The sequence below is a fragment of the Scatophagus argus genome, chromosome 2 (assembly GCF_020382885.2).
Source record: "Scatophagus argus isolate fScaArg1 chromosome 2, fScaArg1.pri, whole genome shotgun sequence".
In the NCBI taxonomy this organism is placed as follows: domain Eukaryota; kingdom Metazoa; phylum Chordata; class Actinopteri; family Scatophagidae; genus Scatophagus; species Scatophagus argus.
In genome coordinates, this window is record NC_058494.1 from 18,719,221 (window position 1) to 18,740,942 (window position 21,722).

General features: G+C 43.2%; 1 protein-coding gene across 4 annotated transcripts in view; it reads right to left on the reverse strand.

The window, feature by feature from the left end:
- mmaa (metabolism of cobalamin associated A) overlaps positions 1–20,799 on the reverse strand; it is a 51,696-nt gene extending 30,897 nt beyond the window's left edge. Inside the window, exons 1-7 of one of the 4 annotated variants that reach the window (XM_046415594.1) lie at positions 20,710–20,799; positions 19,978–20,407; positions 18,967–19,089; positions 17,999–18,169; positions 17,181–17,266; positions 16,425–16,574; positions 12,645–13,538 (exon numbers count right to left, since the gene is read on the reverse strand). In XM_046415594.1, the coding sequence (XP_046271550.1) occupies positions 13,254–13,538; positions 16,425–16,574; positions 17,181–17,266; positions 17,999–18,169; positions 18,967–19,089; positions 19,978–20,407 (1,245 nt within the window). In that variant the 5' untranslated portion in view covers positions 20,710–20,799 and the 3' untranslated portion in view covers positions 12,645–13,253. Of the gene's footprint in view, positions 1–12,644; positions 13,539–16,424; positions 16,575–17,180; positions 17,267–17,998; positions 18,170–18,966; positions 19,090–19,977; positions 20,408–20,661 lie in introns of those variants that run through there. The other 3 variants (XM_046415584.1, XM_046415602.1, XM_046415610.1) reach the window with 3 other exon arrangements.
- Between the last annotated feature and the right edge of the window lie 923 nt (positions 20,800–21,722).

Sequence of the window (21,722 nt, forward strand, 5' to 3'; positions counted from 1 at the left end):
ATCTTTGCCTGTGTAATAATGAATCTTTTCGGCTGTGTTTAAAGCTGCTTAATTAAGTTCAAAGCAGCGCTCGGGGCACTGAGCGCCTGCTCATCTGACCTCCCCATGAGTGGAAGTGTTGATTAGGAAGTGAAGAGACATGCAGGCACTGCAGGGGATGGCTATTGATTGAAAGGATAGAAAACCTCATTTGGATTTTGTGATTGGGATTTCGTACTGTACACGGCGGGGGATGTTTTTCTTCATGTTGCCGAATAACAATAACTCCATTTCTGCACTGACAGTTCGCTGAAATTGTCAACTAAGTGAGGAATTTTCAGAGATAAGACTAAACGCTTGAGTTTTCCCTCATCCCAATAATAGCCCTTCACCCCGGCCCGAGCTGTCTGCACAATGTCGACCTTTCGACACCACCTCGCGAAAGTTAGCCGCTGTCGATCGATAGCGTGTTAGCTTTTTGTTTGAAGGTTCAGACTGCCTTGGCTTTATTACAGCTGCTGAGAGTCATGGGGGAGTCGTGCACGGCTTTGTGAGAGAGGAGCTCCCTCTTGTTTGCCAAAAGTGTAATCCCTCTGTGACCCGCCGTGACCCTGCCCTGAGAGGAAAGCTGCTTAGACAGAAGTGCGTGTCTGTGGGAGCTCCCAGCTGCCTGGCCTACCTCGCTCTCTCACTCATTCTCTCCATTTTGCCCACTACATTTACCTCACACTGTCCGTCCCCCCCATGCTCATGCCCCCCCCCCTTTTACTGTCTGCCCTTTCATTTTTCCTTCTTTTACAGGGAACTCCACGCAGGCTTCACTCGGCATCAACACTTCCATGACTCTCCCACCTCCTCACAGCCCCTCTTCCACCGTAGAGGTTTTTACCATGTGAAGGAGTTGAAGCTTCGCTAAGAGGAGACTGATCTTCACTCTCCACTTTTTTTTCTTTTTTTGCTCCATCAAAGAAAATAAACAGACAAAGTCCTGCCATAGACAGTGATCATAGCGGGCTGCAGAGCAGGACCACTGGCACACAGGAAGGAGAAAATGAAGGAAGAAAATGACCTCTGGAATCGATTTGGCATGGGTTGAAGCCAGGGCTACAACTGTGCAGAATAAGGCTCCTCTGAGGCTGCTTGTTGATTCACAAATCTATTCATCTTTGGAAAAAAAATTAGGCACTAAAATGAATTGCTGAATATGAAATTCCATGTTTATTCAGCCCTTGTAGACGTCTGCCGGAAAGGCATGCAGTTTTATGCAAAGTGTCAGTTAAACAGACAGAGATGTCAGGTTTAAGTCCATGCAAAAGCACAACAAAATAATAATAAATAAAAACCAAAAAAAAACCTGAGACACACCTGAGGGAGATGATCCGCAGCCTCGCGTGCTGTGTGCCATTCTGAGTCGGACTGGACACGCATGGTGGGACATGTATTTACATGCATGTTTGGTGCCCAGCCCAGGGGCATAGCATCACTGGCTGCCCGGCCCCCCGCTGAGCCTGTTCCCCATCCTCCGGGGTGAGACATCACCCGGCGGGGGTCAGCGGCAATCTGATTCGGGAAGCACTGCAGGGGGTGTTTTTAGTGGGAGGATTTACCCACAAGTGCCTGAGCCTGGCATATCCAGACTCAGGGCAGCCTGAATCAGCAGGAGGGGCAGATCATACCCCCCTGCTGGGTGCTGCCTCAAATATGAAACTACTGCTTGGCCACTCCAACTGGATGACAAACACATCATAGAAGAGAAGGAAGGGGAGGAGGACGATGGTAATGTCTTTAAAATAGCTCTGCTGTTACCATGGCGTTCTATATGACTGTCACCAGCCACAGGTTAGTCGGTTTCTATGGGTAACAGTCACATCCTCTGTGACGCTCAAACTGAAGACGCTGATCGCCAGTCAAAGTCACTGCAGTAAAACTTAACTTCAAGCTGAACGTGAAAACGTTTTAGTTAACTGAAATCAGTCCAACTAAAAACAGGGAAAGTAATTAAGTAAGCCACTTACAAGATTGAAATAAAATAAAAATATACAAGAAATGTTTTAGGTTTTGTTCAGATTTATCAAGTATGAAGAGACAAATTTTTACCGAGACTAAGCTGACAAATAACCCTGTACAATAATGATGATGATGATGATGATAAAAACTAAAACTAATACTGAACTTACTATAAACTAAACAGAAACTCAGCATTATTTTAAAATAGGAATCCTGAATTGACAACAAAAATTAAGAACAAAAATAAAAACTAATACGATAAAAACTGCCAACAGCTGTTCAGAGGTTTACAAGTGAAAATCTCTCGGACTGAACCACAGGATGGTGATTTTTAAATATCTACGCATGCCCTTGTTTTTTGTGCTTTTCTTTTTTTTTTTTAAACGTTTTTGCCCGCGAGACACAATGATTTCAATGATTCAAGTCTGCTGAGATGTGAAGTGAGAAGATTTGGTCGGAGAGAGAGAGAGAGAGAGAGAGAGAGAGAGAGAGAGAGAGAGAGAGAGAGAGAGAGATATTGGCCCAAGGTCAAGCCCAAACTAATCAGGCTCCTCATTTCCCTGGATGGAGTAATGAAGTAGAACGCTGACCTCCAGCTGACCCTGGGAATCTGCAGCCGGGAAAACTGGCCAGGAGACCAATTAGCCAAAAGTACAAGGAAATAATAAAACAGTCATTTATTAATAAATATGATCTGACCCCCCCACCACCACTACCAAAAAAAAAGCAGCTTCAAAGTGCTTTAATGTGCCTCCATGTGAAAGAATCGGTTTGGCGTTTTACACCAACCGTCATGAAGCCTTAAACACTGCAGGATAACAAGCTCCTTTTTGACCGCATCTTAAAGATGATTTGTACCGAGGGTTGATTGCAACCTGGTTAGCTCTCCTAATTATCTCACGCACTTGAGCTTTTTAATGATTTCCATGATTCAATTATCGCTAACTGAATTCCTGTCTTCAATCAATTAAAGCCATTGCTGCACACTCATCCATCTTCCAATCAAGACATCGGGAATCCCTCCATCCATCCTCATTTGAGAAGAGAGTGGGTCAAACAAATTAACAGAGATTGCATCCATCCATGTCACTCCATCTTTTTTTTTTCCATGTTTTCCAGCCTCTTCTCTCACTTTTGCTTTGTTACTCTTGTGTGCGATGACGATTTGTTTGGGATGAAAGCAGGAATCGCTGTAATACGTGTTTCCTCGACAAAAATAAAAGGTTTTGTGTAGATTTTCTTCCAAAACCCAAGTTTATAAATATTTTTAACTTTATTATAAGTGGGATCAATGCCAAGTCTCCTACTACCCTGACCTTTCTCCTGCACAAACAACTGCTGCGCTCGTGGTTGCAGTGATTTCCCCTCAAACCTTGAAGAAACAGTTTTATCTAAAACCCTTTTGTCCTGTTTTTCTGTGGTGGTTAAATGTGATACCTGATGTGAAAGAGTAGCTCTCTTCATCTCTCACAGACACACGTGCACACACACACACACACACACACACACACACACACACACACAGCTGCGCTTCCATTACTTTTGGGGACATTACAAAGACTTACATTCATTTCCTGGAGGCTTAACCAGCACCTAATCATAACAATAAACATTAGCTGCCTAATCCTAACCCTGACCTTAACCTAACCTTAACCTCAGCCTAACCTTACAGCAGGTCTTCACCCTAATATTTAACTATTTACATCGTGGGGACTTGAATTTCGTCCCCATAAGGAGGGGTTGGTGGGGTCCTCACAACGTGATTGCGTAAACAGATTTTTGTCCCCACAACAGTACAATACGCGTCCACAAACACTCACTTTTGAACACAAACACACACAGTTTGGCACCATCTGCTGGAACCTTGAGAAACATGTAACAGAAACACTTAGCATGTGAGAATATTTGTGATAAACAATAAAAGAAAAATCCAAAGTCTGAAACAAAAATCACAAATTTGTTCCAGTGAGATCAAAACAAGCGCAGGCATATTTCAAGCTCGCTCAATTGCAGATTTTTGACAGAAAATCAAAGGCATGTTTGACTGATGAATGCAGCCTGTCCAGTCACTTCACAGCCAAATTAAAGGGAGGAGAAGAAGCACAGAAATGGTTGCCAAGGTGCCCAGATAGTCATTTAACCCTCATTGGTTGGGAATGAAGCTGAGGGCAGGGCAGCCTTTTCACACGTTGCTCTTTCCATCCCCATTTTATCTTCCTGGTCTCATCCCTGCAACCGCCAGCATGGTTTCCTTGAAAGGGCTGAGTATTCTTTTAAATGTAAATATCAAATTGCGCTCTTTCTGTACAGACGCACGTGATAGCACTGAAGATTAAGTTTGATGTTTTATCACCGTGGTGGCTTTCTCTTAAGCAGAATCGTCCACCAGCAGCAGAGCATTAGGGGCATTTTTAACACAAACACAGACCTGCTCCACCGCGGCGGCCTTCTCCGAGCATCCCACTACGATGGACTCACAAACTTCAATCTCATCACTCTCAGCAGTGTTCATCACGTTACTGAGCAGCTTCAGATGTCTTCATTCAGAGGGCAGCCTCAGCTATATCTCTTCTCAGAGCTCTTGCGGTTTTTTTTTTTGGACGGCGGTGAGTGTGCATTCCCTGGCACAATTTTCAATAGAGCTCCCCCTGGAGTAGCCGGGGAATGGCTATCACAACAATTACACTGACAGCTCTTTTCTAAAGTGCACTTGATTTATTTGATTTAGCTAAGATTAATGGCCCTCCCTCCAAGCAGGCCTGGCTGAGATGTGCAGCGAAACACAGGCATACCACTACAGATACACAGGTGTATGCTAACACAGATAATGGAATTGCATCAGATGTATGCATAAATCCAAATATGTACATATGCACTCTCGTACATCATCCTTCACCATTAAACTTACGCCTGCTTTGAGTTTGTTTTCTCTGAATGGACAGATATATCCCTCACGGTCCTACCTCATGATGATCACAGTAGTCTTATTCACTAAAAGATAAGACACATGCCGCTGGAGGTCCAGAGATGTCAGTATTCCAATTTAATAATCTAATCAGCGTTGAGCGTTTTGTGTGCACAATGTAGCACAAAAAAATAAATAAATAAAAGAGTTAAATCTTATTTCTATTATGCATTGTTTGAACAAGAACAGTTTCTGCTCAGGGAAAAATTAAAACTGAAACTCTGCTAACTGCCAACTAATTAAAACACTATGAAAATGTTTAATCGTAATAATACTATTACAGTTGTTATTACATAACGCTACATTACAATTACGTTGAAAGTACATGTGAACGGGAGTTTTCCTTATCAAATTCGCTTCACAATCTGCAGGCGAAACATAAAAATTCAATCACAAATAGGTGGATCATTAAAGCCAGGACTCCCTCAGACTCATTTTCTTAAATATGCCAAAGTCATGCACTGAAACCACTGGGTCCAAAGTCCAGCTAACTGTTTCAACTTAACTAAACTGCTTACATATTTATTTTAGCGGAGTGGTTGATATGGATGCTGGTGTAGTGTTTTATTTACGCAAGTTGAAGCTATTGGGTTTGGGGAGGGGGGGGTCAAAGTTCAACTACAATTTCGGTTTAACTAGTGAACGTTTACGAAGAGAAAAACTGCCACAGGATTCGGGCGTAAAAATGATGCAGCTCAGTCGCTGCATAAGCTCAGCTGAGAAGAAAACAGCTGGAAAGACAAGAGACCTGTTAAAGTGACAGTAAACTACAACAGAAAGCTTGTTATGTTAATCTACGTAAAGTATACATGAATTAAATCCGGTTGATTACTTGCTGATTATAACAAATCAGTACTGTTTAACGTATCTCCGAAATCACTTATTAATCTCAGTTTACATGACATATTTAGCAAAACACAGACTACACTTGTTTATTGTGCTAAACATATGTGAATGTAACTCGGTTCTCGCATTGAGATTTATGATCTGTATTGGAAATTTCACCCACATTTACCTTTTGTCCATTTATAATCTTTTGACAGCAGATTTATGAAACAGCACAGTATTTTTTGTGACACTCTGTTTGGCTAATTTACCCAGCATCTGTGCATACAGCATATAAGGAACTGTAGCTCGTCCATATAGGTGACGAAGGCCACGTAAACCGGGTTGTTATACGAATACTGTTGCAGTGATTTATTTGTGCATGATGAAATGCTAAGAGTGGTGCTGCCCCCTGACTCACCTGTCATAATTCAAGAGTGAAGAGAGTTTTTTTAATAAGCCAGATTTCATTTAAGTGTCTTTTAAAAGCAGTTTGATTTTACTTTGGTTTTTACCTCACCACGCTATCTTTGCAATGTCTTGTTTGATTAAATGATTTTACTTCTACACTATCAAAGTCAGTCCATTTTAGTTCTGCATATTTATTTTGTGTTACAGTAAGTTTCACGACTCGATCTTTTCTTTGCCGTCTCACACATAAAGTCACATGAGCTGCATGCAAACACACATGTTCCCAGAGCTCGCTGCTAGAGGGAGACACCTGCCCCTCCACTACGTGCCAGGAAGCGCTACGTCTGGCTGGCTGGCCAACACTTGCCAGGCCAGCGGTCCGGTATGGTCCAGTGCGGTTGGCACTGACGCTTGCCCATCTGCCTGAGTTCACACGTTCGCTCCCATACCACTTGTCCAGGAGGACAAAATGTGCTGTGGTGTCCTGGCAGTGCTCCCTGAAATGTCAACCTGGTGTGACAAACCCATGCCGGCCCCTTGGCCTTCACAGGCCTGATAGTGTGGGGTGCTGCCCTGGATCAGAAGGGAAGCCAGGAACATGCCACGGTAACAACAACTGCTGATCGACTACCGGGGAGCTACCATCTTGTCTAGGGTGGATAGAGCTTGTCCAGTCGGGTAGAGGATGACTGCTCTCATTACTGGCTGAGAACCTTACAAAACTTGGCTATTCACTAGTTGATAGAGGGCAGCTGGACAGAAACGAGACATCGTGAGCAGCAAACGCAGTCAGGGAACATGCTTGGACCCTCAATCCCATTCCATAAAAACTGTTATGAATGAAAAAACAAAAAAAACGTGACTTGTGCTCTCTTTACACGCCGAAAACAACGGATGAAGAAAACAAATAACATGAGGAACATATTTCCTGTCGTTAGAGCACATGGTCTTGGAGGCGCAGTGAGGGTCTGATGTTGGCTGACTCTGTCCTGCAGCCCCCTCAGGGCGGCAACTGTGAGTGGTCATTAACACGGGGAGCAGGCCATGCCAGGAGAGAGAAGAGTCTAGCATTAGTTAACAGTCACTATCCAGCGAAATCCTCCTCCTCCTCTGTGTTAAACAGGAACAACTACAACATTCCTACTGGTTGCCAAGGCTGTAAAAGCAACACATCACGTAAAGACCTTTAGAAAAAAAAAAAAAAAGAGACATTGTTTTGCAAGCACAAAGGAACAGAATGGGGAAAGGTATTTCTACTCCACTGCACCTCATCGCTCACTTTTGCTGAATCTAAGGTTACAGCCAGGGATGTCTGGCAGTTATCCATACACAGTGAATCACGGCATTTGTGAGTGCGCGCACATGTGCGTGCACAGCGGAGCTGTGGACAGGTATGACAGGCTGACCTCCACATGTTACCAGAGAGAGTGTGCGGCCCAGTGTTGCCTGTCATAACACGGGCTGCCTGTAGCCCCGGAGCACCAGCCTGACCAGGCCACTGGGCAGCCAGAAATAATAGAGACTGGCAAGAGGGCAACAAGGGGTCACATGGAGGGGGGGTGGGGGGAAGCAGGGGGACAGGGACATATGACAGGAGGACCGGTGGAAGCATGGAGGCAGGAGAGTGAGAGGGAGAAGACCAGAGAAGAGAAATTTACTGTAGCCAGGAGAGCGGTGAGGATAATGATGTGGGAGCAAGTGGGTCAATCAAGGAGCAAAGAAAGGAAGATAAAAGAGAGGGAAGGTAAGGAAGGTGGCTGCTGTTCTCGCCGCATATTATCTCCTCAATCCTCTGAAGAGACCTGAAAAATTATGCGTAAAGGCAGTGAGAGAAGAGAAGAGAAAATCTGACCGGTGCTGTCCGAGCACTCAGTCTCTTCGCGACACTCTCAAACCAGAAAAATAAGCCTCGCTTTTAAGAAGATGGACCACCGTCGCATCACTTCCCATTTGTTTTGAAGGCCGGTTTATCTTTGAGAGTGTGACGTTGGAGCGTTCCCGATGTGCAGCCACTCGCCTGCAGAGATGGAACAGCTGAATTCACTTAGGCAGGCTTGGCCAGCAATTAAAGTGCTGGATTAAGAGTGATTGCATTTTGTGTCCTGAGGAGGCGCTGCCTGCCATCTTGAGAGGTCTCATTAACATGGCTGCCATGGGCTCTGCTGAGCACTGCCACAGGCAGTTAAAAAATAATGGAGACATTATCGGCCTTAATGTCTTGTACCTGGAGTGGAGAAGATTTTATAATCACTATTGTGATGGGCTACAGGCTGCCGGTTGTGCGAAAGGGAAAGGTTGGATGAAGATAACCCTTTTTCTGACCAGACCCCTGTGTGTTTTTTTGATCAGCCACTACACGTGGGGAGTCTGAGCAGCTGGATTTCATTAATTGAGTGCTGGCAGCGTTCTGCTCTGGCGGCAGGGGTGAGTCACACTGGTGGGATTGGTCTCTCTCTGCCTGATATCATCTTCCAACCATAACTACAAATAATTATTCACTCAAATCCATTACCGGGGGTCAATCAAGTTCCCCAATCAGTTCTAAAGTCCAATTACTGGCGCCAAGGCTCTATTCGCGCCTTCCTGCAGATGAAAGGCCTGGCCCACAGGCTGCCCAGTAAATTACACATAGCAAACAGTGGAGTGTGCATGTGTGGGAGAGAGAGCCTCCTCAGGTGGGTAATAAAGCAGAGGTACATACCGGTCTCCCTGGGGCATTCTGACCGTACCATCGAGCAGACTTCACCAGGTTAAATAGAATTAGCACATGCAATGAGACGCACTTCGAATACCAACCACGTCTCATCACTCTACAGGCTAGAGAGCACGCAGCATGCACAGCGTAGCCTGGTATTAACATCCATCTCAGCAGTTGATGTAATAAGACATGTCGCCATAAGGGTCTTCTTATAAAGAGGCAGCACAGTGACCCATCAGAGCAGCATAATGAGTGGGGTGTTACATCCACAGACGTGCACACACGTACTCAGGGCTTCGCTGCAGCTCCCCAACCCCATTAGCGTGAGGCTTCTTGTATCGTTTTGCAGCCGTCTAGAAAGTGAGCCCCGAGCCTGGAGGAAATGCTTCTCACACACTCATCTGTCACTACAGAGAGACAGCAGTGCAGCCAGCCGAGTCGGAGCTGCCGGGTGGGCAACAAGGCGGGCAGCTTGTGTGGGGTGCATGCGTGCGAGCATGTGTGACAGTGACAGGGGATGGATGGTTTGTCTGCATGTACAAGATGTGTAGGAGGCGAGCAGGACCAGTGTTCATGTGTGTGAGTTCGGTGGTAAGTGCTCGTGCGCGAGCAGCAGAGCAAACACAGTGGGGACGGGGTGAGGCTTTGTGGATCAGCAGCCCATGACCGGTTGTCACACTGCACACACACACACACACACACACAGCTCCCAAATCAGCCTGGTAGGAAGGCCAGGCTGACATTTCCCTCAGTGTCAGGCTTCCCTCACGCTCTGATCTGACCAGAAAACAACCCAGCTATAACACTGACACAACCAACAAGAAGAAAAACACAGATGTCTGTCAGTGTTAAGAAATGCTTGCCTTTTTTTTTTTTATTTCTTCTTTCTACTGACATTTGTTGTGGCCCCATTGTTCAGCACTCATTTCAGACTCTGAGGTTTCGAGGGGAAAAGCTGAGTTTTTGGATGGCTATGAGAACAGTATGAGGGATCCGTTTTGTTTTGTCCTGGGCCAGGAAAGCATTCTGACTTCAGACTGCTGACACAAAGAAAGACTGTCAATGTAAGCCCCTCCATTAAACACACACACACACACACACATACACACAAAAAAAACCTCATCAAAGAGCCAGTCCCAGCCCTCTGCTTACATTCAAGAAATCCAGCGAAATGCTAAACACATGTGGATGACTCCCTGTGTTTAGGCTAAAATGGCCGAACACGATCCGGCAGCATTTGAGTTAATCTTCCTTAGTGAAACCGCATGGTGTTGTTTACATTGGAGACAACTGTTTGTGTACATATATGCATGCGTGTCTGTGTGTGTGTGCAGCCAGAGCAGCAGAACTCACTGTTCCCTTTTGCAAAGCCAGAGCAGCTACAGTGTGTATGTGTTTGTGTCAGCATGATGGAGGAGAAGGGTGTTACTCAGACCTAATGAATCCATCTGCATTCAAGGGGCATTCTTCCTCTTGTACGCAGGCAGGAGCAAACGAGCAGCGACCTGGGAGTGCGCCCAGTGGCTGGGGGGGGGTTTGTTCAGGCTCAGTATTTCCAAAGCAGACCAACAAGGACAAGCATGGAGTAGTATTGTATTCACCTCATTTTTTCCCCCTTGCGAAATACAGGCTATTTTCAAAAAGAGGGCTAAGGTTGAAAGCTGTACAGTCACACAGTCAGCCCTCCTGCTCTGCACTGTACTGTACTGAGCATTCCTACTTTCTGATTCTCAGCGAGGATTGAGACTAGCCGAGGAGGGTTTGGCACCGAGGGGGAGGACTACAGTGCAGCCTGTACTCCAGGAGAGTGGCAGCTGCTGACGTCCTCACCTCTGAGTGACCTGGCACCCTAAGCAACCTCAGTGAAGAATGGATGGAGGGCAGGGGGCGGCGGCGTTGCGAGGGGGAGGGCAGTTGGCACTAAGGGCCCAGTCATTAGGATAATGAATCCAGAGCTGGGTGGAATTTGGGAGACCTCTAGTGGCCAAAGAAATCAGCAACTACCATCCACAGGGGTGGATGTAGAGTATCATGAACAATACGCATGCTTTATAGTACTGAATAAAATCCTAACATCACTCGCTGACCTGGAGAAAGTTTTTCATACCTTCCTGTCCTCTCACCTTGAATTTTGAAACTCTTCATAATCTGTATGCAATTTTACAAAACGAGCCAAACTGTGTGTAGCTGCAAAGCTTTTAACTAGAGCATAAAAGTAAGAATAAATCAGCCCAGTTCTAACACACCTCCATTGGCTTCCAGTTATTCTTAGAAAATATTTGAAGCTTTAATTAATCTCTTATGATGCATTAAAAACACTGGTTCCAAGTTTTATTTTGCAGCATTGTATTTAAAGTACAGAGGGTACAGGATAGAAACTTAACTGCGTCACTGAAATTTATTGTGCCAACACTTTTAACTCCTTCCTTGCCTGTAAAATGTCTCATTTCCTTATCACTGAACTCTTCAGCTGCTGGATGAAGAAGGCTTTGTATGACTAAAACATCAGTGAGCTTATATCTTTGACATATTAAGCCCATATGTACAAGAGTGTATGATTAGGCCAACAGGAAAAAGCTCAAATTGTTATAATACTGTCTTCTCTGCTCATTGTCACTGTTTATTAGATTGAAAAAGTGCTGATTATTACTACTATTCTTGTGAAACAGTCCAACACAACAACACGAAAAGACCAAATCCTAAAATTTTTAAAGCTAAAAGCAGTTTTTAAAGCTGAGCCGGGATCTGTTCTGAGGTTTCTGCCTGCTAAAAGCTAGTTTCTCCTCCACTGCAGCCAAGCACTTGCACATGGGGCAATGTTGGCTCTCTGTGAGTTAAGGAGTGTAGTCTCTACCTGTTCAGGATGAAATCAATGGGACTGAATCAAGTGCTTCACAAAACTTAGTATTCTGTGACTTGGTGTAAAGGACTTGTTGTCCTTTCATTATATTGTAGTCCATGTTATCCTGTCCACCAACTTAATGTTGTTATTGGGTCATGACTTAATGGAAGAACATTAAAAACATGAAAATAGACACATAGCCAACGCCTGAAAAACGACTAACAACTAAATTAATCGACTGATCAATCCACGTTTAATCATTTATCATTAAAGTAATTTTTATTTTTCTCCGTTTCATATCATGATGAATTGAATATCTTTGGTTTTCTTGACCGAGTTGTGAGAGGTGCTTTCAATTGTCTTACATTTTGTTGGCATTTTAGAAACTAAATGGTTAATAGATTAATTTAAAAAAATGTACTGACATATTAGTAGTAAAATAGATGATAATAATAAGAGTTAGTTGCAGCCCTAGTTTGTGATGATACTCTCCTCAGCATATTGAGATACATGGGAAATACCCAGTATATGTATTATTATGCAAGCACGTATCACTGACACTAGAGTACTTATTTTTTTCCTGAATAAAGCAGCAGTCTGTTGAAATTAATAAAGTAGCTGCAGCAGAGTTATGAGTGTGTGACTTCTCTTTGTCTTTGGGTCCTCTGGTGTCCAGGAGTGTGTTATGAAGGTAATTCTGAAAAAATTGAAGTGTGTTTTGTGTGAACTGGAAGCAGCTGTGCAGCTGACTCATTCAGGGGATGCCGAACACTGACATTTCTGGCTCCGGAGTGCAGAAAAAAAAAATTTTCATTACATCTTTGACAAATCTCAGGACTAATGCTCATGGAGGTAACATTAATCAGTCCCGGCTTTTTCATATCATTAGCAAACACAAAGAAAGAGAAAAGCCTGGCTGGCTGTTCTGACAGATTTAATGTTATTCAGTTATCCATTTAAGATTCACATAATCCTAATATGATATTCAAGTCAGAAACAAATAATAAGTCAGTAAAACACATTGTGAAAGCCCAGCTGAAGTCGAAAGAGCATTTGTGTTCGTTAATAGAGCAATGTTCAGTTCAACAAGAGAAACACGTGGCCCGAAACAAATGCCACTTCTGTCAGCCTGATCCTTTTGTTAGCACTTTTCTGTCTTTGTACGATTTGATCGCTGTATGAGGAAGGTGGTTCCATGAGAGTCTGTAGTGTTTTTGGTCAAGAAGGTCCCAGTATCTGCTTAACCAGGGGACTAGCGGAGTAAATCACAACACTGTTAAACACAACTGAAATGTTCAATTTTGCCGTCCACTGTCCCAAGAGGATTAAAGCGTTCAGAAACTGTGAAGGGGTGACTTCTGTCTCAGAAGTTTTAAACATAAAGTGTAAAAAGAGCAAAACTGGTCCTTTTTGAGTCCAGGTGACATATGCTTGCTCTGTCCTGGCTTTCGCTGGCACTGATCCTGACTGGTCCTGATCAGACATGAGGCATCCGTCCCCGTCCAGAAGCAGAGCCCCACTGATTATTATGATGATGAGAAGGCTTTGAGAAGCAAGTCAGCAGCCAAACCTGGCGAAATGGCTCCTTTGGTGACCCTCTCCTCCAGGTGGGGTAGAGCGTCTCTGACACTGGGGTGATTCTGGAAATGGAGGAGGACATTTTCCTGGATCAAGCTCCACATCCACACTTTCTGCTGGGCCCTCCGTCGGGCTTGCAGTTCACCGTTGGCTGACATGGCGTCCCGGTACAACTCCATCTTGGCCCAGACCTCTGGGATGCCTTCACTGGTATGTGAGGAGGCACGTACTACCTGAGGATGGAGTTAGGAGGGGGGACGGGGGGGCGGGATGCAGGATACATGAGTGAATTTAACACGTCTGTTTGTTTTTGGTGGTGGTCCGGATCATTTGACTGTTCAGCGCAGAAAACTGCCTTCCTTACTTGTGTGTTCAGATGGCACTTGCTTTATTTTTGGAGAGCTTTACTGACTAGACGACATTTTGGCCTGAGATGTTGGTGCTACAGTGTGACGTCTAGTATCAGTGAATGTCCTTTAATATGAAATTTAACGTAAGTGTCAAGTTGTCTTAGAAACCAAATGGTTTAGACAGAAAATTGCAACATAATTACAATCCCACCAGTGTGACTGAATCAGAGGACCCTTGTTGCATACCAAAGTGTCTTCTTCCTCCTTGTTTCCTGTCTGTCTCTGTGCTGTCAGATGTCCAATGAAGGCAAAAATGCTCTCCAAAACATCAGAAATTGTCAGGACAAAGTGGTGTAATGAATCTCGTCCTGATCTTTTTCCTCTTACATTCATTGTGACTTCACTTTGTGTGGTGTTTTTATTCTTATTATCATTATTGCGTTTTGTCACTTTTGAATTGTGCTGGGCTTACGGGTACAAACCGGCTCTAAAGCTAAACCCAAATGGGTTTGAAGTGTTTATCAATGCGCATTACGTACAGACATGTAAACAACAATATGAGTATGTTATTGGAGAAAAAAAAAATAATTGGAAAAAAAAATCTAAACAGCCTGGACAGGTTATTTAAGAGAGAAGAGAATTTTGTATGCAGTTAATTGCGGATGAGTTTGTGGAGTTTTCTATTGCTTTCTTCCAGGTTTAAAATGTTGTTTGCAATGTATCGCCTCTGTGTGAGAAGCTGTCATGTCACTTTACAAACTGCGAGTATTTGTTCCCCCCCCTTTGCACCTCATTCACACATGCAACCTGCTGGGGATAAATGTCACTTGTGTGTTTGGTAGAAGTGACTGCACATCTCTTGTCAGGACTCGCTACACACTGAAGAGCACATGATGAAATCAAGGGCAACGTTCAAATTCAAAGCAGAACACAGAACTCAAAGTGCTTCACATTTGCAAATAAAACGAGGCCAGAACATTCACTCACATATGCACTTAGGACCCATGAAACGGCCTAAATAAAAGTTAACCTTCTGCTTTTTTTAATCACTGCATTACACACTTGTGAATAAAAGTGAGAAAAGGGAGTTTGCAGGAGGAGACACGAGAAAAGACCTCAGCGTTGATGTCAGATAAACTCCGTAAACGCTCAACAATCTCCAGACTGCTGAAGTATAATGAAATTACAAGTATCATTTGGAGATAATTTGACATCAACTGGCAATCGGCAAAGTTGGATGTGACAAGCCTGATAAATACTGGAGGCCTGTGATCAACAGCTAATTATGAATCCTCTAATTGCATCATCATGTTAATCATTTTACAAGGATTTGATTTGAGTCTGATGAAAACAGGAAATCAAACTTTGCGAGACTAACAGCACCGAATGTTTGGGAAGTATCTTAGGACAAATTATGAATATAAATAGAAAAAAAAAACCCTACTGGTGTCCATACAGAGAAGTTTTGTTTCATTCGTTCACGATTCACAAGATGCAGCTCTAATGGTAAGTAAAGGCAGTTCATCACTACCGAAAACACAGAAATCAAAGTAGCATTCGTGTCATTCATAAGTTAATTTTTCATGCTGAATTAGGCAGACAACAGAAGGCAGGCTGATGAAGACGACAGTCAACAATAGGCTGGTGTGAAAATGATCAAACAAACTGGTTTGATCTTAAGTCTAACGGCGGACCAGAACGGCATACTGAATTTTACCATTAGGTGCCGCACTGAGCAGCCACTCCCATTAACAAGAATGACACTATTACATCATCACAGTCCATCAGGACAACTGTGACACGTCCTGTTTTATTTCTCACAACAGCCATTCAAGTGTTCCTCTTCCAAAGAGCAAACATCACAATAATAAGTAAAATAAGACTTCAGTCTGGTGCACAATAAAAGCCTTGTTGAGAAACGATGGGCTTATGTGGCTTCTCAGTTCTAGTGCATCACAGCAAAAGAGAGGAAGTGTCACTCTGGGGCGCTGAGCTAACTGGCTATCCCGGGGCTCAGGCTAACCAGTCCCATGCTGTTTGCTCTCTCCACCTATGGCTAAAAAAATGCCAGTTCAGATGGTTTGAACAAAATTAAACCGCTTTAAACTTGAAAACCAACTCAAAAAAAACAACAACTCAACCCTAGTCAAGGTGAGACAAAAGCAACGATTATGGTGCTGTGGGCCAGACAGACAAAAGAGGGCACGACAGCAGAATTAAGGATACACACAGAGAGGAGACCTTGAGGGGCGGCCTATCAAGCTTTTATGTTGAGTGCGCAAGCTTCTAATCAGCGAAATGCATGACACAGCAGCAGAGTATTCAGAGTGGTGTGAGTAGGGGGGTGTGAAGGGGTGTGAAGGTGGGGGTGGCTCCTGGCTGGTTGTCCAGAGGGCAGGTGCTGCACTGGGCTGGGAAATCGAAAAGGACAAGAACAGGAACGCACACGGGACATAGGACACGGGACATGGGACATGCAGGGAGAAATGAAACACTGCTACTGTGAAAACATGATGCTATGGTGATGACATCATCATCATCCTCCTCCTCCTCCTCCTGGGTCAGCTGACCTCTCAGTGGGATGGCTCGTTAGGTCCACAGAGCAGAGCAGTATCACATCTGCTGCGATCACCCCGCAGGTCGAATCTGAACACTCGTCTGTTATCCTTTTTCAGCTTTTAAAATGCCATCTCATTCTGTCGTTGGCTCTCTTCCTTTCTACCCTGCCTAGACGTGCATACACACACACACACACACACACACACACACCTTAGGGTTCCAGGACTTGGACTGCCTCCTGAGCAGCTTGAGTGCGCTGGTGTATTCAGCCTGGATCCTCCTGGCTGGCACCACCAGGTCTCCATCTGACTTGGTCACCACCACCAAGTCGGCCCTCTCAATGATGCCCCTCTTGATACCCTGGACAGGAGAGATTTAGGTCTTTAATTTCTCAAAACACTGCAGATAAATCTGATGTCTAGACCGCAGAGGGATCTGAGCACAGCGCGATGGATGGAGCTGTGCTCAGCTGCCAGTTCAGTTCTTCTGTTGATCTGATACTGTTGCTTTCTGTCCAGCCCTCACTGTGCCTTTCACCTGCTGAACATCTATGTCTCAAGTTTTGGAATACTGTACTTATCTGAATAACATGTGTTTACTAATTTAATGTTTCTGTGGCAATGCATTTTAATTAAGATTTTTACTTGAGACATAATTACAATAATTAAAACAAATGGCCACTCCAGATGCTTAGTGTCCCACAATAAGCACCATATTAATCCTAATGATTAAGGCTAATAAGACATTAATATAGCTCATTAATAACTGATTTGCATATGGAGGACATATTTACCATTTAAATTTGCAAACATATTTATGCAGGAGAGATATTTCAATTTGTTTAACAACTGATTTGCAACTACAAAACCTTTAACAAAAAACACGTTTTTGCAAAATTAAACTATCTTAAGTTACAAGACACGTGCCAGCTGAAACAACATGTGGCACTGATTTTGATTCTCTGACCTGAAGTTCATCGCCCCCTGCTGGTGGAATCAGCAGCACAAACATGTCAACCATGTCAGCCACTGCAAACTCTGACTGGCCCACACCTGAGAGGAAAAAGACAAATTTAACAGTCACCACTGACGGACAAAATTACAAAGAATGATACTGACACTGCAACGTAAACTGAAAACCATCAATCTAATACTACATCCGCAATAAAGAGCCACCAATTTGAATGTCGTATCTAGCAGTTTGCAAGTTAATTTGGTATTACTGAGAAATAAAAGTCATTCATCAAAGACGGTTTTGGTCGGGACTCGTTAAAAAATTCTTTCTGAACAGGACTGACGACACTGAATAAATTCCAGCCTCTGAGCTGCAAAGGTGTCTCATGAGTGTCAGTAAATGTCAACACTTCAATGGCGTCCGGAGCTCTTAGGTACCAAAAACTATTAAAAGTTACATCAAATACCTGTTGTGATTGTTACTCTTAATTTCATATTCTTTTATTATATTTCCTGCCTTTTTTAAAAAACGTATACTGAATTTACTTTGGCAAAGTTCTTGTAAGGCAGAGTTAGAGCAGCACTGAACACGCATGAATTTGTGACGTTTGGCTTGTTTTGTTTGAAAAATAAAAAAAAAAAAGAACGAGTGAAATGACTGATTTCATATGATGGAGGGGTAAGGGACAAGAAAAAACTTACGTTTTAGATTTTTGAATTGAAGAAAGTGTGCATTACAACATGGAAAATCAGCTAAGCGGGTGAAACTGAGATTGTAACTCCATAGAAAACTGTCTCATGTGGATATAAAACAATGGAAGATTTCCTTACCTACGGTCTCTACAAGGACAATGTCGTACCCGGCACCCTCACAGAGAACAATGGCCTCATTAGTCGTCCGAGTGACTCCACCGAGTGTTCCTGAGGCCGGAGACGGTCTGATAAAGGCGTTCATGTCCCTGGAGAGTTCAGTCATACGGGTTTTATCGCCCAGCAAAGACCCTGCAACAAGAGAAAAGTGTCCATTTGGAGCATGAAGTTAACAACATTAGTGTAACGGAGCTGCCGTTGATTCTACAAACACTGTAGTTGCTATCAGAAATTCAGAATTTTCAAATTATCTGCATCAGTGGGGTTGTTTTTTTTTTTTTTAGTCTGATTGCTGATGAAATCAATTAATTTTAAAATGCACTATTTGGGCTCCCATGCACTCTGTAGTCATCACTTAGTGTGACAAGTCCCGCCCACAGCTCTTTCTGATTGGTTAGACATCACGATTAACAGCCTGTGCACACTAAAGGCCGCTGTGTCACAGAGGGAACTCATCTGCAGACTGGAGCAAACTGCTGGGAAGCTTCATCTATAATAACACATCGTAATCAATCATAGTTGTTTATCGATATTTTGCATTAATATCCTGAAACCGCAAAGTAATTAGTAACTTTCTCAAATTTAGGGGCGTTAAAAAGTACAATATTTGCCTCCAAAATGCAGTGGGGTGGAAGAATATTCCGTAACAGAAAACAGACCACTGAAGTAAAGTACAAGTACCGTAAAACTGCAGTTAAGCACAGTACTTGAGTAAATGTAGTTACGGTAATTACTTAAGTTCTGACAAAAACACTTTTCGTTTTAAATAAAAATGTCAGTCGATCCCTACTAGTTGTAGCCTAATTAATACATCAAAAATTATGAAAATGAAAATTTAACACATCACTTTACAACTTCCCATGTAAATCTACTGTGTACTGTAAAAACATAAGATCTCTTGATCAGTATGATAAGTGGTCAGATGTTACCTCCTGTAGTGCAGGAGGACGGGTCAACAGCCAGCACTGAAACCTTATGTCCACGCGCTGTCAACATTTTCCCGACCACCTCGATGAAGGACGACTTCCCTGCTCCTGGAGGACCTGACAGACCTGAGAAACGAACCAAGCGATCAAATCAGCGACAAACGGCACCAAAAATTCATCTGTCTGATGTCATACAGCTTTAAAACGTTCTTAAATACAAGATATGTAGCGTCAGCTGAAATATGTGGTTCTTTGGTTGGAAGTCAAAGATAAAAACTTGTGCATAAACAAATCGGTCCAATCAAGCTTAAAATTCTGTCGCATGCACGCATTTTATATTAAAAAAAACCTCAGCAGTTTAAAGGCATAATATGTAGTAATTGTCGGTCGCTGTTTGTAAACACACCACTAAGCGACTCTGGAGAAAGACAGCAGATTGTTGAGTGTCATTCCCAGGTCATCAAATTACTGTCAACAGAAGCATACAATAAACCTACAGTGTGTGTGTGTGTGTGTGTGTGTTTCTATGTTGATGACCACGAGGGACCACAGTGACTTTAATAAGAAAACTGTGAAAAAGGAACTGACAGTGGGGGGGAGAAATTTATTCACAACCACCAACTCTTCCAGTTCTCTATATAATGGGTCGTGCATTGCCGTGGCTCAGTCCTGTATGAAAACCTATGAGTTCATTACAGAGGTCACACTTTGCTGCTGTGATGTTAAGATAAGATAAGATAAGCCTTTAATAGTCCTGCAGAGGGGAACTTCTTGAACTGGACTGCACTACACTGAGAGGTGTTCCTAAGGTTTTGCCTATCGCCTTTACAAACATGACAGTGGAAGAATTACAGAAACATATTACAGTATAAAGAAGTCTCCTAACAGCAACTACAACATCAATAATATGGTGTCAACAAACACTGAACGTCACAACCGTCCTAAATGTAGAACCTACGTAAATACATCAGTAAATACGAAAAACAATTAAGCAGTCAAACTCAGACCACACACCTACTCTGAAGGCCACCGGCTTCCCTCCGTTACGGCTCTCCTGCTCTCTTCTGTAGGCCAGCACCCTCTGCAGCAGCACCTGAGCCAGCTCTTTTTTCCTGGGATGCTGGGTCTCCACCAGAGTGATGGACTCAGCCAGAGACGCCCGCTGACCCCCGATCAGCCCTTCGTACAGCTTACTCAACAGTCTCTGCTCAGGGCCACTCAGGTCCTGCATGTGCTGCCCGAGAGCTGTGCTCACACCCCTCCTGTGCTGGCAGCTGTGACCCGGCATGGCGCTCTGGTAGCAGGGGTGAGAACCAGTGAAGACCCCTCGGAGGTGGAGGCAGCATGTCCTGGTGCCTGAGGGGACAGCCGATGAGGGAAGGGAGGAGATATGGCGGAGGAGGAGCAGGCCAAACGGCCTCATTTTATGATAAATGTGAGACATCTAAAAGGAGGAACAGGATGACAAACAATGGGACGATGGTTAAATTTGATGTTATTATCGGTTCTTAACTTATGTTATCATGTTAACCGGAAGGCTGTTTATTCTACCCTAACTGCTAAATAACTTCCAGGCACCAAAGTTACAAAACCACCCGTTGCTTTAAAAGGTATCTTCTGTTAGGCTAACGGCACGTCAAACGTCACTTTCCCGCCCCTTGAGTGGAAATACTGTTGTCAAAAATGCAGGTAACATACATTTTATACAAGCCGTCTATCAAGTAGAAAATGAGAATTTACGCTGACCTCGTACCATAGGCATGGCGGTGTTACAGGTTACATGTCAGCTGTTGTTTCATTCATTCTCTTCCTGTTTCCGGTGTCGTACGGCGCCGCCCCCGACAAATACTTCCGTCGACTTATTTCTACAGTAAAAATATCTTTAAACTTTAAGACAGATCTTTAAATCATTAAGACAGCTAAAACATGTTGGGTTTTTTATCAGTAAAAATATGTTAAACGTTATGAGCCATTTACGAAAAGCATTAAGTAAAAAATAAAATCGAATAATAACAATAGACAACTTTAGCCAGCAGGTGGCAGCAGAGGTTGATTTTCACCTTCCACATGGCTCGTAAAGTTGTTTTTCCCCCAAAAAAATAAATAAAAGAAAATAAATTAATAAAAATCACCAAACTTGACAAAGTTGTGACTTCCAGATTGTAGCCTATTACAACAAATGCATTCTTTATGCATGACTATTCACCTATTTAATAAAAAGGGACGGTTTGTCATCGCGCTGTAGAGATTTTTGGACAATTTTGCATGACAGTAATGATAATATATGGCTTGGATTGGCTCGCTTTGAGAGTTCCTTATCACAAACATCTGTTTATCCGTATCATCTTGTGAGTAAAAACATTAAATCATCCAGGATTTTTAAGAGAGGACTGGCAGAGGCTTCTCAAAAACATCTAATTATGAAGGAATAAAATTTATTGAGCACTTGGACTAATGAGCACATTACAGACAATAAAACAGTTGGGCAGACATTTAGTGTTGCAGTGGGACTGGCCAAAACTACTCAGACAGGTGTTATTATGAAGAACTGTTATTTGATGGGCTCTTGGACTGACTCAAAGTACAATTCTGACAAAAGAAAAGAAAAAAAAACAGTGGGCCTTGGATTAATAAAACAATGGAAATTAGGTAGAATTAGACTTGCAATATTGAAAATATCAATACAGCAATGATGATAAAAAATCTACACCCATTGTGAAATAAAGATGTTTGTCAGAACTACAGTGAGATAAATCTGC